At 41.1% G+C, this 17869-nt stretch overlaps 1 protein-coding gene and 1 long non-coding RNA gene across 9 annotated transcripts in view; one reads left to right on the top strand and one right to left on the bottom strand.

Annotated features, from left to right (window-relative positions):
* LOC128074652 (uncharacterized) overlaps positions 1-17869 on the top strand; it is a 185805-nt gene that overhangs the window by 25349 nt on the left and 142587 nt on the right. The window lies entirely within an intron of this gene.
* FAT3 (FAT atypical cadherin 3) overlaps positions 1-17869 on the bottom strand; it is a 452006-nt gene that overhangs the window by 325054 nt on the left and 109083 nt on the right. For all 8 annotated transcript variants that reach the window (XM_052669203.1, XM_052669235.1, XM_052669218.1 and 5 more), the window contains one exon: positions 12243-15554. In XM_052669203.1, the coding sequence (XP_052525163.1) occupies positions 12243-15537 (3295 nt within the window). In that variant the 5' untranslated portion in view covers positions 15538-15554. The remainder of the gene's footprint in view (positions 1-12242; positions 15555-17869) is intronic.

Genomic DNA, 17869 nt, shown 5'->3' with positions numbered 1-17869 from the left:
CTGCTCTTACTTGTGTTATCGGCTCCAGGCTAAGGGGCGCAGACCGTAACTACAGTGGAGCAAATAGCCACCCTAATCAGCTAACACACCAAATCCCATCTTAGCACACATCCTGCTATCTCATTCACTACTGCTACTTCCACACCAAAGCCTGGACAAAGGAGCAGCTCTGACCATGTAGTATTTCCATGCTATTCCTCCAACCTGCTTAAATTCACTACTCATTTATCTGAAAAACCTTCCATTGAACAAAATCTACAGAATAAACTTCAAATTTCCTATATGGACAAAATGCGATTATCTGTATTTATCTTGGTATGAATTTCAACAATGAAATACTGCCCCATAGCTACTTGCATGGATGCACTCAAACCCACAGGGTCTCAGTTATGTTAATCCAGCATAAAACCATCAACAGCCATCAAAAAGGCAATCCAACCCTGAGCTTTATAGCTGAGCTTTGTACAGGCCAGGTTAAAGGGAGCTGGGAATCACAGCTTCATTATACGGCAAAAATGGTATTCTTCAACTATAATAATGTTAATTATTAAGTAACTGCTTTTTCTGTTTAGATGTGTCCTTCAGGAATCACAGAGCAGGCGATGGCATCTTCCAGGAGATGGACTCAGTGATCCTTATGAAGCCCTTCCAACTCGGGACATTCTGTTACTCTACGATTCCCAGATCCAGCTGAGCAGAGAAAGGGAATCATGGCTCCCTTGTCAGAGGTTCCCATTACCTCTGGGGACTCTCCAGGAAAGCATGAACCTTTTCATCAAAGTGGACTGGATCACACCTGGCAGAGCAGAGCAGCACAGTTCTCCTCTCTGCAACCACTCAGTTAATTCTGGCCACGCTCAGTGTCTAGATAGAGCTTCTAACCAGCATCAGAGTGGTTTTAATTTGTGGGTATGGACAAAGAGAAGCAGATTTTCTGAGAATTAGATGGATTTTTATCTTTGCCAGTGACAGATTAATGTTCATTATGAAAGATTAAGCAATTAAAGGAAATCCCCATGAAATAGCTGTGCTATTAACAAAATAGCAGTTCAGCACTTAGCCTTTCAGAATCAACAAATTAAAACTTTATAGAATCAGAGAATCATAGTCACTTGAGTTGGAAGGGACCCTTAAAAGCCATCTAGTCCAACCCCCCTGCAATGAACAGAGAAACCTGGTTGCTCAGAGCCCCATCCAGCCTAACTCTGTCTCCAGGTACGGAGCACCCACAACCTCTCTGGACAACCTGTTCCAGTGCTTCACTAAACACTTCATTATAGCTTGCAATTCAGATATTGCCTTCCATGTTTAGCGAGAAGCAGGACTGCTTTTTGACAATGAATAAACGGTGAAGGGCAAATTCTAGTGTCAGCAGTCCTAAAATCATTAGGTCTCAATTAAACAGATTTTGTCATTTACCCCTTGGACAGCACAGCTCAATGCCAGTTCTTTTCCATCCCCATGAACAGTCCTGATCTCCTCTCTATTCACTGATCATAAAACATACTTAGTCGGAAGGGTCCCATAAGGATCACTGCGTCCAACCTTAAGCCCAAATGGCCCTGTGGGTGCTCTCTCCCCATCTGATCATTTTCCCTCCTCCAGAAGGATGCTCTGCACATCAGAAGTTGCTTGCTACCCATGCCAAACGACACACTGTTCAAATGACAGTCACTTGATAAAGGCAAACACACTCCAGATCTCATAAGCAAATGGCTGACCTAGCCATAGGTCTCACTGTGCGCTCAATGCCCAGGGCTCCTATCGCCCTCTGACTGCATCTGGTTGCTGGTGCTCATAGCTGTAAGTGCTTTTCCTCACAGCAAAACGTAGGACTGTGGTCCCAGAGGGAACTGCCTTAATCATGGACTTGGATTGTGATCTGTCATCACCTCGGAGTTACTGCCTAATGATAATTAAGCAAGGTTAAAAAACAAACACTAAGAGAGGCAATTAGAAGTAACACAGTGCAAATCAGTTTGTCCTTGCAGAGCATCTCAGGAAGAAACAAAAAAATCCACTCCTTTTAACACCATCTCCAGGATCCTGTGTACCATCTGACGGCTGATCTTCTATGGCAAGACACAGTGGGAGTCAGAAAAATCCACCTCACTCTACGTTGTGGTGAAGTGCTGCCCCGTAACAGAGATGCTGAACACCCCAAGTTCCTGCTGCTGTGTTGCATTTCTACACTGCCATTCCCAACCCCCTCAAAGAATCAAACTATTAACTTATCTGCGCCTCTCACAACCTATCACTAAAATGGGAAACTACATAAACACTGCACATCAAAGAGCTTCCTTCATTAAAATGTGAAAAATAATTTGTGTACTTTAGATGAAAGGTATTTGGGGACTGTGAAGTATCCCAGCAAATTTAATTAAACTACATAGTTATTCTCCCATAAAAAATAAAGCTTTTGGGAAAAAAAGTTATTAAAAATTTAACTGATTTGTAGTGAGGGTTCGGTTTGTTCTTTTTTGCAAAATCTCACCTTATAAACTGAAGCAATGGTGAGAAGCAAAACTATTTTTAACAATCTGTGTGCAGAGTCACATTTTCAGAGCACTAATGATCAGCACAGCTTTCGAACGAAAGAAGAGGAAAAATGCCCAATAAAAAGGCACATAAGTCATTTTGGACTGCAGTGATCTGCAAATCAGAAACAAATCTGCTATGCATATTTTGATAAAGCTGAAAAAAAACCTAGAACACTTCGACTGTGAAAAAAGGACCAATCTAACCCTCACATTGTGGAAACAGATGGCTGTTTAAAACCACGTACATTCAGGTTACTTTCAGGCCAAGGTAAACACTTCTTAATAATTAGTCTTCTCATAAATTAGAGCAGGAAAGCTTAATTTTGTTCCTTACAGTCGCTAGGATGATTATCCATCAGTGTTAATGGCTACATGCATGCAGACACCCACATTTTGCCTTGGATAGAATTTGCATTTCTGGCTCTAACCGAAAAATCTCATTAATTCACCACAATTTCTCACCAGCCACCCCTCGGGCTGCATCTGGCATCACTGCCATGTGCTGCTGGTGCTGCAGGCTCTCTCCCAAGCTCTGTGCACAGCTCCTTTTGCCTCTGCTTGGCTTGGGCTGGGATTCTTCCAGTGTCCACAAACCTGTGCTTCTCAATAAGATCATTTTCTGTATGGAAAGCTCAGATTGATTACCAGAATCTGTTATTTTCACTGGAATAAGCAGCCACCCAGCTCAATCTCTAGACACAGATATCTGTATCTCTTCAGCCCAGAGCTCAATATAGAATCATGGAACGATTTGGGTTTGAAGGGACCCTTAAGATCACGTACATCCAACCCCTCTGCTGTAGGCAGGGACACCTCCCACTAGACCAGGTTACCAATATGTCTCAAGTCTGTCATTTCAGAGAACGTGTCAATCGCACCTGCAACATGAGAACATTTTGCTCAACTACAAGAAAATGCCACCACAGTAACAGAAAAGCATTATCTACCAAAAGAAATCTCAGGGGTTGCACTGACAGAGCATGCAGCTACCTACCCCACACCCTGCCCTGTATGCAGCAGAACATAGGCAGCATGGATCCTGCAGAGGTGACCTCAAAACAACCACGGAAAAAGTAAAGGATGTGACAGTCTGCTCAGTGCATGTAAATGGACTAAGCATTTTTTCATATGAGGCGTGCAGAAAATGATCAGGTCAGTGTCAATGGACAACTCAAGTTTGAGGAACTCGTTAGTCTAAATGCTTAATGAAAACCAACTGCAACGAAAGCTCCCCACCCACATGCATACAGTTTGGCTTTCTCTCAGTTATTTCTTACTGGCAACACTTCAGTGCTAATAAGACACCATAAGTGTATAAAATGTAATAAAGATGTTTACATTAAACAGCAGACTACAAATCAAAAGGATCTGCTCTGTGAGCTGTAGAAGCTCAACTCTGCTCATTCATTTTCAGGTAGGCCTGTATGTACAGAGAGCTATCCAACAGAAGAAGGACTGTTTAAAAAAGTTTACCTTATTGACAAAGATCCAGCAAGTTCCAAGACTTGAATGCTGAAATTAGCCAAACTAAATCTTGAAATGTGATATAATTTTTAATCAGTGAGAGCAGTGAAAAAGTGGAAGAGCTCTCCAAGCCAGTGCCCAATTCACCACTACGTGCAGTCCTTGGAGAAAGAACAACTCTGTACAAAGCATAATTTAAGCCAATTTCCAGGGTAAATTCTTGACACGATGTATGTACTAAAGCAGGGGAAGAAATGTACAGACTTCAATCCAGTGTTGCCACCTCTCTGTGCCACCAAACAAGTCCCAAAAGTTCCTGACCACCTCCATCCAATCTTATTGCTTCCTAAAAAGCCTCACAGCCTGCTGCACTGGTCAGATGGGAAGTGAGTCCTCAGTATTATTGGTCATCAGGGAATCCTCTTTGTTGGACACATTTCAGAAAAGGATTAGGCAGTGCTGTGAAGTGGTTCCATGTAATCTCAGACACTGCTTTAACATCCATTTTCCTCTTCCTCAGTACATCCCAGGAGGACTGGACCGCTTGCTTTGCTCTCAACACAAACAAACACGCACTTTTGCATCAACAACATCACTTCTCACAGCTATGGACTTCCACTGGTGCCTTGAAAGATTTAAAATATATTTTCCTTCCCCAAAGCTTTCCTTTTTCTCTCAGTTGCCACAAATCACTCACATGTGAAGGTAGATCAGGGTCAGAAGTGATGCCAGGATAAAGCTGGTGCTCAGATGCTCAGACCAAATGGTAGACACAGGAAGGAAATTTTGTGTCTAAGAGGAGAGTGGGTGGCTTTGTCCCATGGCTTTATGCAGGAGCACCTGGGTGTAACTGAAGGGATTGTGATGCACAGGATAATGTAGGGGTCACTTTGGAGCAAAATAAGCTAAGGGAAAGAATAACAGAAAACAACGGTACAAAATATTCTTTAAGCAAACCTCGAGGATGAAGGTAAAGGAGGAAATAAAAACTGTATTTCTTTATTAATAAACAAATTGGTCTAAAGAGTTACCATGCCTGCAGTAGTGGGGTTGCAACTCGGTGATCCTAAAGGTCCCTTCCAATCTAAACCATTCTATGATTCTAATTTATTCAGAGACTGAGAAGTGTCCTATTATCAGGAGCATCCTTAATAATAAAGGAGTTTCTCCAAACACTTTCCAAAGAAGGAAAACCATGCAAATAACAGTTAGCTATGAAAGCTGTACATGGGTAGAAAGCCAAGAGGACTGAACAGCTTGAATGGAACAAGTCTGCATGGCTGGTCTCACTTAGGAAACTTTCAAAATATGTCAAAATGATATAAAGGACTTTTTAAAGTAAATATTTTTGTAAGCTGAGGCATTATTTTAGGGTTTGTATTGTTAAATAAAAACTTAAACAAATTCACTCCAGTGAAACCAAGACTGGTTTTACCAATTTATAGCTACAAGTGACAGGGAAATTATAAATACACAAAGCAAGAATTTATTAAAAAAAAATAATTAAAAAAAAAAAAAAACACTTTCTTCTCCACCACAACTAATTTTAAAGAAAAGGAGAAGTGTTAACAATTACTTTCCTAAAGTTGGATATCATAAATGATGGGAAGATTGCCCTATTAAAAATTGCCAGAGATAGCTCACAGAGTAACGATAACACATTACAGCAGACTCCAAAATAGCTGCTGCTAGGAATGCTTTACTCATGCCTGACACAGACAGAGGCCGACAGATCAACTTTTGGCTAGAGTTGCAACCCAGCATTCTCCTTCCCATAGAGAACCATGAAGGAGAGCTGGCTCAGCACCAACCAGCGCCAGCCCTAGGGGACAGCTGCAACGAATCTTGCGAGCATCCTCGCCCTGCCTTCCTGAACCAGCACACAGCAGCACCCACTGGCTTTTCTCTTAGCCTAAAGTTACTCTTAAAACTGCTTTCAGAAGCCTCTGCTAATTAAGTGGCTCAGAAACGCTTGCTCTCAGCAGTTAATTTTGCCTACACTCACCAGGAAAATGAGCAACGTCTGTAACACCGATACCTCAAAACTCCACAATGAGTTCAAGTCTATGAGTGAGTCTTCACAGATTTAGTCACCGCTCTTACATGCCTTGCTAAACAAGTCGGGGAAAAAGGAAGCGCATATCACAAACCATTTTCATTTTTATTTGATTCCGTTGCAAGGAAACACTGGTAATGGTCCACATAAATATTTATCAGACCACTCGGGTTGTAATAAATGGAAGTATCCTTTAACTTGCACACACAATAACTGAAAACTGTTTTAGAAGACAGCAACAATATGCAAGGAGACTGAAGAAATACATTTATCCCCTTCTGCCAGACAGATGTAACAGAGCCGGCAGGTCTGTTTTATTGTAAACTATATAGTCTAGAGTTTCTTGTTTCCATTATTACTCGTTTGAAGCCATGATTAGGGTTTTCCAACACCAACTGGCGTCTTTTTGGACTCCAGCAACAGTTTGTCAGGAATTTCAATCACTCCTGAGGCACCTTAAGAGGTCTCAAAATACATCAGACTGCTTGGCAATGTAAATCCATGGAATTTATAATAATTTGAAATCCACTTTATTTAACATCATCTTTAAGATTTCTACGCTGTGAAAAGCAGACTTGGCTTACTCATTTGGATTTGTCAGGGCTGAAAACACCTAAGGATAGCAAGTTATCGGGGTCATCCTCCAGTTTGCCTTCTTATTAATGGGGGCTGTGCAAGGGTGGAAATGACTGCCATCTAATGCCAAAATTTCAGGTCCCAATAAAAATTAGGTGACTCAAGCTGCTGAATAATCCTAGAAAATAGCACTATGAAGTTTCAAAAGTGCTGTTTAAATCCATGGTTATGGCCTTGGCTTTGCAATACAATCAAATATCCCAGAAGTATTTCTTTAACACCACTATTTTTTTCACTACATGTTAAATTTCAATACAATTTGAGATGTTACAGTGCTTTCCTGAGAGGCAGCAGTCTTCTTGCCCAAGCAGTGGGGTTAGTTTAGTCATTACCTGCATCCTGGGCTGCTGTCATGCCAAGTCTGCCAAGACTCCAGAAGGCTCAGCAGCAGAAGATGCTGTGTGCCTCATCTCTCTGCTGCTCTGGAACTCAGCTCATTCCCTTTCTATTGCTGGTACAACCACAAGTAAAGCAGGGGTAAATATAGAAACTCTTCTAATGCCAGGCTGTTACATCAACTGTGCAAAGAGTAGAAACACATGACAGACTAAAAAGTGGAGCTGGAGTACAAAATGATGTTTAGCTGCACCACAAATCATGAAAAAATGAGAAGAGGGATGTCAGCATTTAGACTAGATATGATCTCATCTAACTCAAGTTCTTGAAAAGTCAGGCAATCTCGGTAGTTGTCAAAGTCCCTGCTAAGCTAGGACAGAAATACTGATGGCTTCCACCAAGGCAATGGCATCAAATGCCCATCATTTGCTGGAGTCCCCATCAGCTCCCGAGACAGCAAAAACGTTTCACGTTGCTGTGGCATTAGCACTGCAAATGTGTTTGTATGAGAGTAGACAAAATCCAGCAATTAAGATGGCAGTAGAGGATTTCTGACAGAGTCCACTTCTGAAAGACAAATTGTATCCATCAGAGTTATCATTAGCATGACATCTCAGAGCATGCTGCCATCCCCAAAAAAACCCTTAACACGTCTTTCAACAGATAATTTAAAATGAATATAAGAATTTATTTATTTATTTATTTAATTTATTTTTACAACAAGCAGAGTAAAGCACTAGCACAGGTTGTCCAGAGAGGTGGTAAATACTCGTCCCTGGAGTCACTCCAGGTCGGGCTGGATGGGGTTCCAAGCACCAGACTGAGCCGTAGGTGTCCCTGTTCCTTGCAGGGGGGTTGGACCAGATGACCTTTAAAGGTCTCCTCTAACTTCAAAAATTCTTTAATTATATGATCTTTAGTCATTTCATGTTACAGCACTCTGGAAATATGAGGATTTTTACACAACTCTTTTCTAAGGAACCGAAATTACGAGGCCAGTGGGTAGTATGGAGAAATACACCCAGTGAGGAGTGGTATCAGGGATGAAGAAAAGCCTTGAGGTCCTCCATAGCCATGAGATACATATGGAAAAAGTTGTACTGAGGGACATGGTTTGGTGGGAAATATCGGTGATAGGTGGATGGTTGGACTGGGTGATCATAGAGGCCTTTTCCAACCTTTGTGATTCTATGATTTTATGATATTCACCCACGTTTAACAGTAAGAACAGGGAACGAGGTTTTGTTCCCTTTCTATAGACTGAAAAAGAGAGTGCGATGCTCCTGTCCAGAGAATTTTTACAGCATGACTCAATTTATTTCATATTTTTACTTTGGCGTGTAATAAATTATATTTCTGAGTCAACTGTTTTTCTCTATTGCCCATAAGGAAAGCCTAGCTCTGTCTGCAGATGATCACATGTCATTATGTACATTACATTTCATGTCCAAGAGAAAAGAGATGTAAAAAGAAATGATCCTGAAAGGAACACAGAAGGAAAAAGAGAATCCAAAAGTGGCGAGATCACATTGCACACCTCTCTATGTAGGTATTTTCAATGGTAAGCTTGTGGCATTTATCTAAGAGGCAATGAATAGGCTGAAGAAGACAGAATAGCAATGAGTTTGAACTGTATACCTAGGCTGGCAACAAACTGAATGCCTGCTGAGGCAGGGAGCAATAACGAGTTTTCTCCCCCCCCAAAAAAAAAAACCCTTCTTTTTTCCCATTTTTTTTGCCATGACTCGTGAGCTGTTGTGTAAATCCAGGAATCATCATCACCCACTGCTGGCTAAGGTACTAGTGGGAAACTGGGGCTGGAGTTGGAGGAGGTCAGGAACTGCTGCCTACTACAGATGGAGAGTTTCTGTTGATATAGAGATTTGTAATGGCTCCACCCCCTGGTAAGGGAAATTAGAATAAATCTAGAGAAACAATGTGGGAAGTTACTCATGAGGTTGCGAGACCAAATACATGCAAAATTTTGCATATGAACTGAAGTATTTAACAGCAAATGCTGTAATGCCACAGCAACAATCCTCAAATCTGGTTCTCCACAACACAAGATGAAGAACCATAGTGAGTGAATCCCAGCATCACAGTGGCTCATATCCTACAAAACAGCAACAATATCAGAATTTGCACATGTACCCTTTGCAGAATGCCCAGTGTTGGCCTACAGACTGTTGGACTGGATGATCCTGGAAGTCTTTTCCAGTCTTGGTGATTCTTGGTTCTATGGTTCTGTGCGGGCTAATCCCAAGCCTGCTCGCCATGAACCACAGGCTCAGATCTGAAAGTAGAACTACCAATAGAAGTACCTGCCCCAGCAGCCAGGTAAAACTCAGTTAAATGCATAGTAGTTAAATGCACCCATATGTACTGTATCCATCTAGAGAGGACCAAGAAGAAATCCATCCTGCCAAAAAGCACATGGCAGCATGGCTTGGTGAGGATCCACCATGCAGTAAAACTCATTCATCTTCAGGCTCCTCCACAGCTTCTCTGGGTATCAGCACACCCCAAGGAATACAGGCACACTGACACCACTATGCTGGAATATTGCAGAAGAATAAAAATAATGCATTCGAGCAGAATTCTGCTGAAAGCATGGACTTGCTTGGAGTCCAGCCTGCTCACATTTCAGGATGAATTTGGCCCAGTTTATATTCAAATGATTGTAATGGATACTGCAGTCTTCTTTTCATTAAGGCACTAGCCAAAAATATTGATTTGTTGTACTTCATGTTCCTGCTTACCTCCACGAATTTCAAGAGGCGGTGCATAAGCCAATAGAATCGGTCAGTTTTAAAGTGACAAATTAACTGCACTGAAAGTAAATAAACAGCTGTCTCTTTGCAAATTAATTCAATATGTGACTTGAGCTCTTTTCTACATCTAGGAAGCAGATTCATCACTCAGCAGCATTTAAGTTGCCACCAGTTTAAGAGCAGAGTGTTAATGTTTTGTCCTGTTTGACGCAGCGGGTCGAATTCTGCACTCAAGTTACAAAAGCAGACTTGGAGTAGCTCCTGAATCCCTAAAATTTGCTCCCATGCACCCAAGCTGCAGTCATGCATACAAGTGCTCTTTGAGTTGCTTGCAAGATGGCTTAAGGTACATTGAACAACTGGGGAAAAACAGATACAAAAAGGATCCAAAAGAGAACTGCGAACTACTGCGGTATGGAATACCTTCTGGAATGGCTGTGGAATGGCTGAGGTGGCGTAGCTGATGGGGTTGGCTCTTTTTCATGAAAATACTCATGAAAGACAAGGATTTGCAACATATAAAGATCTTTTTTGTTGACTTTTTTTTTTTTTTTTTTTTTTTTTTTTCATTTTTGTTGTTTGTTTTTTGCTTTTTATTTTCACAAACCAGATTTGTACCTGAAGGGAGGTTATGGTGAGGTGGGGTTCGGCCTCTTCTCCCAGGTAACTAGTGATAGGATTATAGTGAATTGCCTCAAGTTGTGCCATGGAGGATTCAGGTTGTATGTTAGGAAAAATTTCTTTTCAGAAACAGTGGTCAGGCACTACAACAGGCTGCCCAGGGAGGTGATGGAATCACTGACACTGGATGTTCAAATGTTGTACAGAGGGACATGGTTTAGTGGGAAATATTGGTGACAGATGGAGGTTGCACTGGATGACCTTAGAGGTCTTTTCCAACCTATGATTCTATGATTTCAATTCTAGGAATAAACTAACCCTTTTTCTGTCATCTCAACATGTAATTCATGTCTTAGTGAACAGGGGCCCCAACTCGGTTCTGGGTACCACCTTGCTAATAAATTAACTCAGGTTAATTTATTAATGAACAATACACGCTAACTCATCTTCCTGGAAGCCTATTTTCTAACAATCCCTTTCAGTTCCACAAATGTTGAATCCTGGGATTTTCAGAACAAAGCTAGAGCATTCAGACCAATATCCTATTGCTGAGCTTCATGCTAACTCAATAATGTAGGCCAACATTTTCAGATGGAGGGGCTTAAGACTGAAATTCATGTTCAACTGCCTAAATAACGTCTCCCACACATGTTCAACTTCTATTAACACCTTCGCATATGTGAGTTCTTAAAATCTCTGGTAATTAGACAAGGTGTCCTCTTGACTTCTGACATTCAACTTTAATGTTTCTTTGACTATCATCTGTGCACAGTTGCAACTCAGAGGCTACAGCACAAATAGAATAAAAATATTTTTCACTGCTTATGTTCAGACAAGATCCATTTGCATTTGTAATGTCGTCTGTTTTTCATAACGTTCAGTTTAGAAAGTTGTCATTTGATTAAACAGTTTGAATTTGTCAAAACATACATGTTAATCTTACGCTTTAATACCACGTTCACAAGTAAAAGCTTCAGCAAAATAAGACATACAAAGTCTGCTTAAACCACAGTAAGCCCACAGACTCAACATATTTAATTTAGGAACTGTTGACTAAAATTTTCTAATATTGCTTCTTCTAGTATCACAGCTGCACCGTTGCTCTCAACAGCTATCGAACACTTAAGCAGCCAGCTCGTTAGCTCTGTTTTATCAGATGGTCTTGTATACTTTGTGTTTCCTACATTTTTCTACAGGATATAGTAAAAGTGAAGTTTAATATCTTAAAAATCGTCACTCTGTCAATGCTATTGTCACCAAGGAAAAGCTACCACAGGCTGAGCATATCTTACCCTGTATTTCTGCCTTTACACAAGCATGCCTACACTGACGAGGACCATGTGCTACAGTGCAGTACATAATGCAGAATGGCATCTCATTCCAGTCTGCTGAGTCCCATAAAAAATTACTCTCACCAACAACAAGCCAATGAAGCCAGTCTTATTTCTCACCTCTTCCTTCCTTCCATTGGATTTAAAACTACATTCACGGTCATGAGTGTTGCGACTCTGCTGAGATGACCTGAGCACCTTAGAACGATCAACAGGTAATACCGTGTTGCAAAAAAGACCTTACGGAACTATCACTGCTTTTTAAATGGAGTCATTACACAGCTACTGAAAAGCAATGTCCATTATTTCACACCCACAGAATGATGAATGTAAGCAGATAATTAAATCATGTCATTGCTGTACCCAGAATATTCTTATTTAAAACTTTATCTTTCCTGTTAAGAAGACATGAATTTCTTGTTGTGAGTAGAAAATAATTACGCAAAAATCTCTATAAAAGGAAAATGATATTAGAAACAAAACTCACCAGTCTCTTCATCTATGCTGAATCTCCCCAGTCCACTGCCATCCCTGATAGAATACTGGATCTCTCCATCCCTTCCAGAGTCCTCATCTCGAGCAACAACTTGCAAAACACTCGTACCAATACGGGAGTTTTCCTTTACAGATCCAATGACAGCAAAGTCAGGAAAATAGGGAGCGTAGAGATTTTCATTAACATCCACCACTTCCACTTCCACAAAAGAAACAGAAGAGAGAGAAACTGGGCGTCCCTTGTCCTTGGCGCGCACAGTCAGGTTGTAGAACTGCTGCTTTTCATAATCCAGCTCTTTGCTCAAACGGATAGCACCACTGGCTTTGTCTATCTCAAAACGCCCGTTGTAATCATTCACCAGTGAGTATCGGACCTGACCTCCCAAGCCGAGATCTGGATCGTGGGTTTCCAACCAAGCTATGACAGTGCCAACTGGCAGGTCCTCAAGCACCTTCACATTGTAACTGGATGGGATGAAGGCTGGAGAACAATCATTGACATCATCCAAAAACACCTTCAGAGGCACAACAGAAAACTGCTGATGGCCGCTCTCTGCTTTATCCCTAGCCTCAATTTTTAGGGTGTAATTTGCTTTTGTTTCCCGATCTAGTTGATCAGCCACATACACCACTCCCGTAGAACTGTTGATGGCAAACTGCTGGGTGTCTGTCAGAACTGAGTAAGTCACTTCCCCGTTGGACCCAAGGTCTTTGTCTCTGGCTTCTACTTGTATAATTTCTGTACTAATACCTGTACTTTCTAAAATGTTAACTGAGTAACTGTCTTGTAAAAAAATAGGCTTGTTATCATTTGCATCCCCTACAGTGACAGTCAACAGTCTCCACGCAGATTTCTGTGGGTTACCTAAATCATAAATTGTAATATTAAGGATATAGAGATCTGTTTTTTCACGGTCCAACGGCATAAGTACTTTTAGTACCCCTGTCTCTATGTCAATGTTGAAACGACTATCTGCATTACCATCAGAAATTGTATAAACTACCCTTCCATTAAAGCCTGAGTCTGCATCATAGGCTTTTATCCTCAGGATGGTGGCACCAACTGGCAGATCCTCCGAAACCATCACATCAGTTGGGAAGGTTTTGTCAAAATGCGGTGCCTGCCTGTTCACCGAATAATAATCGAGAAAACCGTCTTCTAAATTCAACTTCACGTTTGCTTTTGCCTTTTTGAGCAATTTTTCTGCTAGCCTTTGTGCAACTCTTGTCTCTCTACAGCTAAATGTCTTTGACGATACTTTCCCATGAACTACTGAAATATTAACAAACATAGCATCAGCAAAGTTCTCTCCATCAGTGGCTGTTATCTTAAGGCCAAAGTTGCTATTCTTTATGCCAGAATTAATAAGAGATTTTTTAAGTTGCAGGACACCAGAATCAGGATTTAAATAAAAAATGCCAAGCTCATTTCCAGAGATTATTTTGTACTTTACGAGCTCTAACTCATCTATGTCTATAGCAGAAACAGCAGTAATGTGACCGCCGACAGGAAAGTCAGATGAAATCACTCCCTGGCATGCCACTTTTTCAAAGAGGGGCTTGTTATCATTGACGTTACCTATGTATATGGTAACATTCACTTCGCTTTCATGCCGGTAGGGAGAACCCCAGTCGGAAGCCCTCACTATGAACCTATAGCTTTCTGGTGAGGACTCAAAATCCAGTTCTTCAGATGTGCTGATGACACCTGTAAACTGATTTATTATAAATGGCAGTGAGTTCAGACTAGCAATGCTGTATGTTATGTATCCATTTTCTCCCCTGTCTTTATCGACTGCTGAAACTGCCAAAACGCTAAACCCCACGGGGACACTTTCGTTGACGAATGAGCTGTATGAAGGCTGCTGGAATTCCGGTGTGTGATCATTGGCATCTTCTAGCCTGATAGTAACCTGTGCTTTTAAATCGTCACCTTTGTTGGTACACACTTCTAACTCATAGAGGTCCTTCTCAATGATTTTTAAAGAACGAGCAGTAGTAATGAGGCCTGTGATGGGATTGATCTTAAAATTCTCAGCACCCTCACCAGGAGATATTCTGTATTCCACACCCAGGGGCTCAGGCATCAGCTTAACGACTGCAACCACCACACCTGGAGGTGAAAATTCACTGATTGAAACATCATATGCTTCCTTTTCAAACTTCAAGGGGATAGTTTCTTTCTTGGGACTAGCAATGTGGACCAGTTTGACTGCAGAAAATTTCTGAGGAGACCCTTTGTCTTTTGCTTGGAGAGTCAGATTGTAACCATAAGGGAAGCTGTCCCAGTCAATAGGCTTTCTCTCTTTGATTTTGTACTCATTCATCCATTTGCCTTCTTTAATCAGAAAGAACTGCTCTAGCGGATCTCCAGCCACAATTGAAACAGACTCAATTTCTCCATTGGCTCCTTCATCTAGATCATCGATGTTAACGACTGCATAGGTAGGCTCCTTGTCTGATGGGAAGGGAATATGCGTTACTACACTTATTGTTGGAGCGTGTTCATTTATACGTTCAATGTGAACATAAAGCTTAGCTGTACTGCTTACACCGTTATTTCCATAAAGCTTCATCCCACGGTCCACAGCCAAAATCTCAAGATCGTACCTGTTTTTTTCATCATAGTTTAACCGGCCACTTAAGGAGATAACGCCACTTGTAGGATGTACCGAGAAGAGATCAACTTTGCTTTTGAAATAATAATAAAATTCGCCATTGGACCCAATATCCGCATCTGTTGCAGTCACCTGAGCAATGCTAGTCCTTAGTGGAGTGCTTTCTGCTATTGTGACAGAGTAGGTGGTTGGTGAAAACAAAGGTCTTAAGTCATTCATATCCAAAACCTGGATGTTCACTTTTGTCCACGCTTCCAAGTCCTCTCCTCTGACAGATCCTTTCACTATCAATAAATAGTTGTCCTGGATTTCTCTGTTTAATATAGCAGAATTTCCACCTTTAGTCCTTATTCTCAGGAAGCAAAAGTCAGCAATGACAACTTCCTCTGCTTTAAAAAAGCCCTCATCATCACCAGACACTATCCTGTACTTGATATCCCAAGAAAGGTCAGACAAGGTAATGCCCATTCTCGTTTGACTGTTGACGTAGGTCCTGGCTGCCGAATTCTCGTACACAGTTGCATTGTAAGTGGAATGTGTGAAGTGAAAGCCAAGTGGGGCGGCTCCGTGTGCTACCTGGAAGAGAGTGGCCAGGAGCTCGGCAAGCAGAAGGGCAAAGCAAGGCAGAGGGGGCCGTGTGCCTGACCAGTGGCCCATGTTTATCTCCATCACATCATCCTTTCACACTGTAACAGAGAGAAAAAAGGAAGGTGAGTGACCGAGAGGTAAAAACTGTACTGAAAAAAGAACTAGTTACCACAGATCAAACAAAACAGAAAGGGAGAACACTATACACACACAAAAGCAACAATTTTTCATTATATTTTTTGTCTGTGTGTATGCATATATATGCATGCATACATACATACAAATATATAAGTGTATATGTACACACTTTTTTAAGATAAAAAATCTCCGTGGAATCCAACCACATCTGTATGTATATGTAGACAATGTAAAAACCACAGTGGAAAAAGAATAAAATCAGAAACACATTTGAATAAGTTCATATAAGATGATGAATCACATTCTGAAATTATTGTTTATATTTACCAATAGTTTCAATTAAATCTAAACTTGATTGCTTTTACAGCACATTGGAAGACTTTTTAGTCCCGAACTTTGGAAAGAACAGGATTCTCATTGTCTATGTAGCACCGTGATAGTCAAGGCTATCAGGTTTTATATAGGAAGCTAAAGATCACATAATGAAATCTGAGAAATCAAGAAAAAGTAGTACATAAAAATAAGAGCCAACCACTACTGACACCTACAAAACTAACAAAAATCAAAATTAAGGAAGAACTATGGCTATTTAAATGTAATTGCATACACATACACACATGCATACCCAGATACTGAGAACAGGCAAAACACAGTGAAGAAAATATAACTGCTCAACAAAGTTCCCAGGTAAATACTCGGGTCAATAACCATCACAGCCAGATAGCACATCAGAGTCCACTCTTGTCCACACATTAAGTCCACTCTTGCTTATGAACTACAAGGTATTTGCAATTACCATCTGTCATGGTTCTATGTTTTTGTTTTTGTTTTTTTGTTTTTGGATTTCAGTATTCCACATCAAAACATCATGTAGTGTACGGGGCATTAAAGTGTCACTGCCCCAATCCCAGTACCTATCCCTGTACATTACAGCAGTCACGGGATCTGGCCCTTCCGGGTGGGGGGGGCGCTCTCTTGCTGCTTGGCAGTGGGTGCAGGAGGGTGCTTTCCTAGCCGTTCCAAGCTTTTCAGGTTTGAATCGGTCCCGGGAACTCTCTCTCTTATCTTGTCTGATTTATTCATCTTAATTTCAATTAAATTGTATATATTGTGTTACTTTGTATTCCGATATTATAGTAAAATAAGTTTTCCTCCATAGATTGTTGCCGCTGCTCTTTTCCTCCCTTTCTCCCTTCCCATTTTTTGTGGGACTGGGGTGGGGGGGGAGGGCAGAGGCCTGTCGCCCCTGTCACGGACGTGGATTGATCTGATCAACTCCGTGACAGATTTTGGCGCCCAACGTGGGGCACGAGCTGCTTTTTAGCTGTTAGAACGAATCTCTTTTTCTCTCTGCTCTTAGAGAGTTTCGTTAGGGAGCATTATCAGTGGTTCAGGTTTCTGCGCTGGAAAACCTGACCTTGAAAGATTAGGCGTACTGCCAGTGTTCTGGGATATTTGTAAACTTTGAGCACTACTTCATCTGTGTAGTGCCTTTTTTTCTTTTTTTTTTTCCTCCTCTTATTAGCTTCAATTCATTAACCCCTTTTTAGCAGGCACCACTGATGAACCCACTCGTTATTGTGGGGGTGCTGGGTAAAGGATTAAAAGCAATGGTGTTATTCACAACCTACTGGCCAATAATCCAGCTTATAATTATGTGTTGTGGAATTGCAACCATATATAGGTACCTAATGACACTGATGGAGAACACCTATGTTTTACCTATTTGCAATGTGGTATGATTTGAACTTTGACATATACATCCCAGAAGGAATGGCTAATTTCACAAACAACTACATCCCAGAGGGAATGGCTAATTTCACAAACAACTACATCCCAAATGAAATAGCTAATTTTACAAACAACACAACGTTCAGACCAGTCTCCGGGTTTTCTTCTCGGTTTGTCAAACGTTTTTTGAATCCTGAATTAATAGTCATGTTGTTGGTGTTGTTCATGTCATCAATTCTCCTGAATGTATTCCAATTCATTCGTAATAAGGGGAAGGAGTCTTCTCCAAAACTAGAGAATGATGACTGGCAGGGGATATGGAGAGGTTTAGGAAAGGTCTTAGAAGCATGGGGACCTGCAGTGTCATGGGATTTTACTCTTGAACACCTGTGGGATCCTGAGAAACTAAGCCAGTATTTGAGTCAGGGACTATGCGGCTTACATAAATCTAAGGAGGTACAACTTATTTGGGGTTTGGCTTGTGCTTACCGTGCCCTATATAATACCATTCTGGAGAGAGAGAGTTTCCGAGCTGAGGTTCAAG

Source organism: Tympanuchus pallidicinctus, unplaced genomic scaffold, assembly GCF_026119805.1.
Source record: "Tympanuchus pallidicinctus isolate F22 unplaced genomic scaffold, pur_lepc_1.0 scaffold11, whole genome shotgun sequence".
Taxonomy (NCBI): domain Eukaryota; kingdom Metazoa; phylum Chordata; class Aves; order Galliformes; family Phasianidae; genus Tympanuchus; species Tympanuchus pallidicinctus.
The sequence above is the reverse complement of the archived record's forward strand: the minus strand, read 5'-3'. Positions and strand labels throughout refer to the sequence as shown.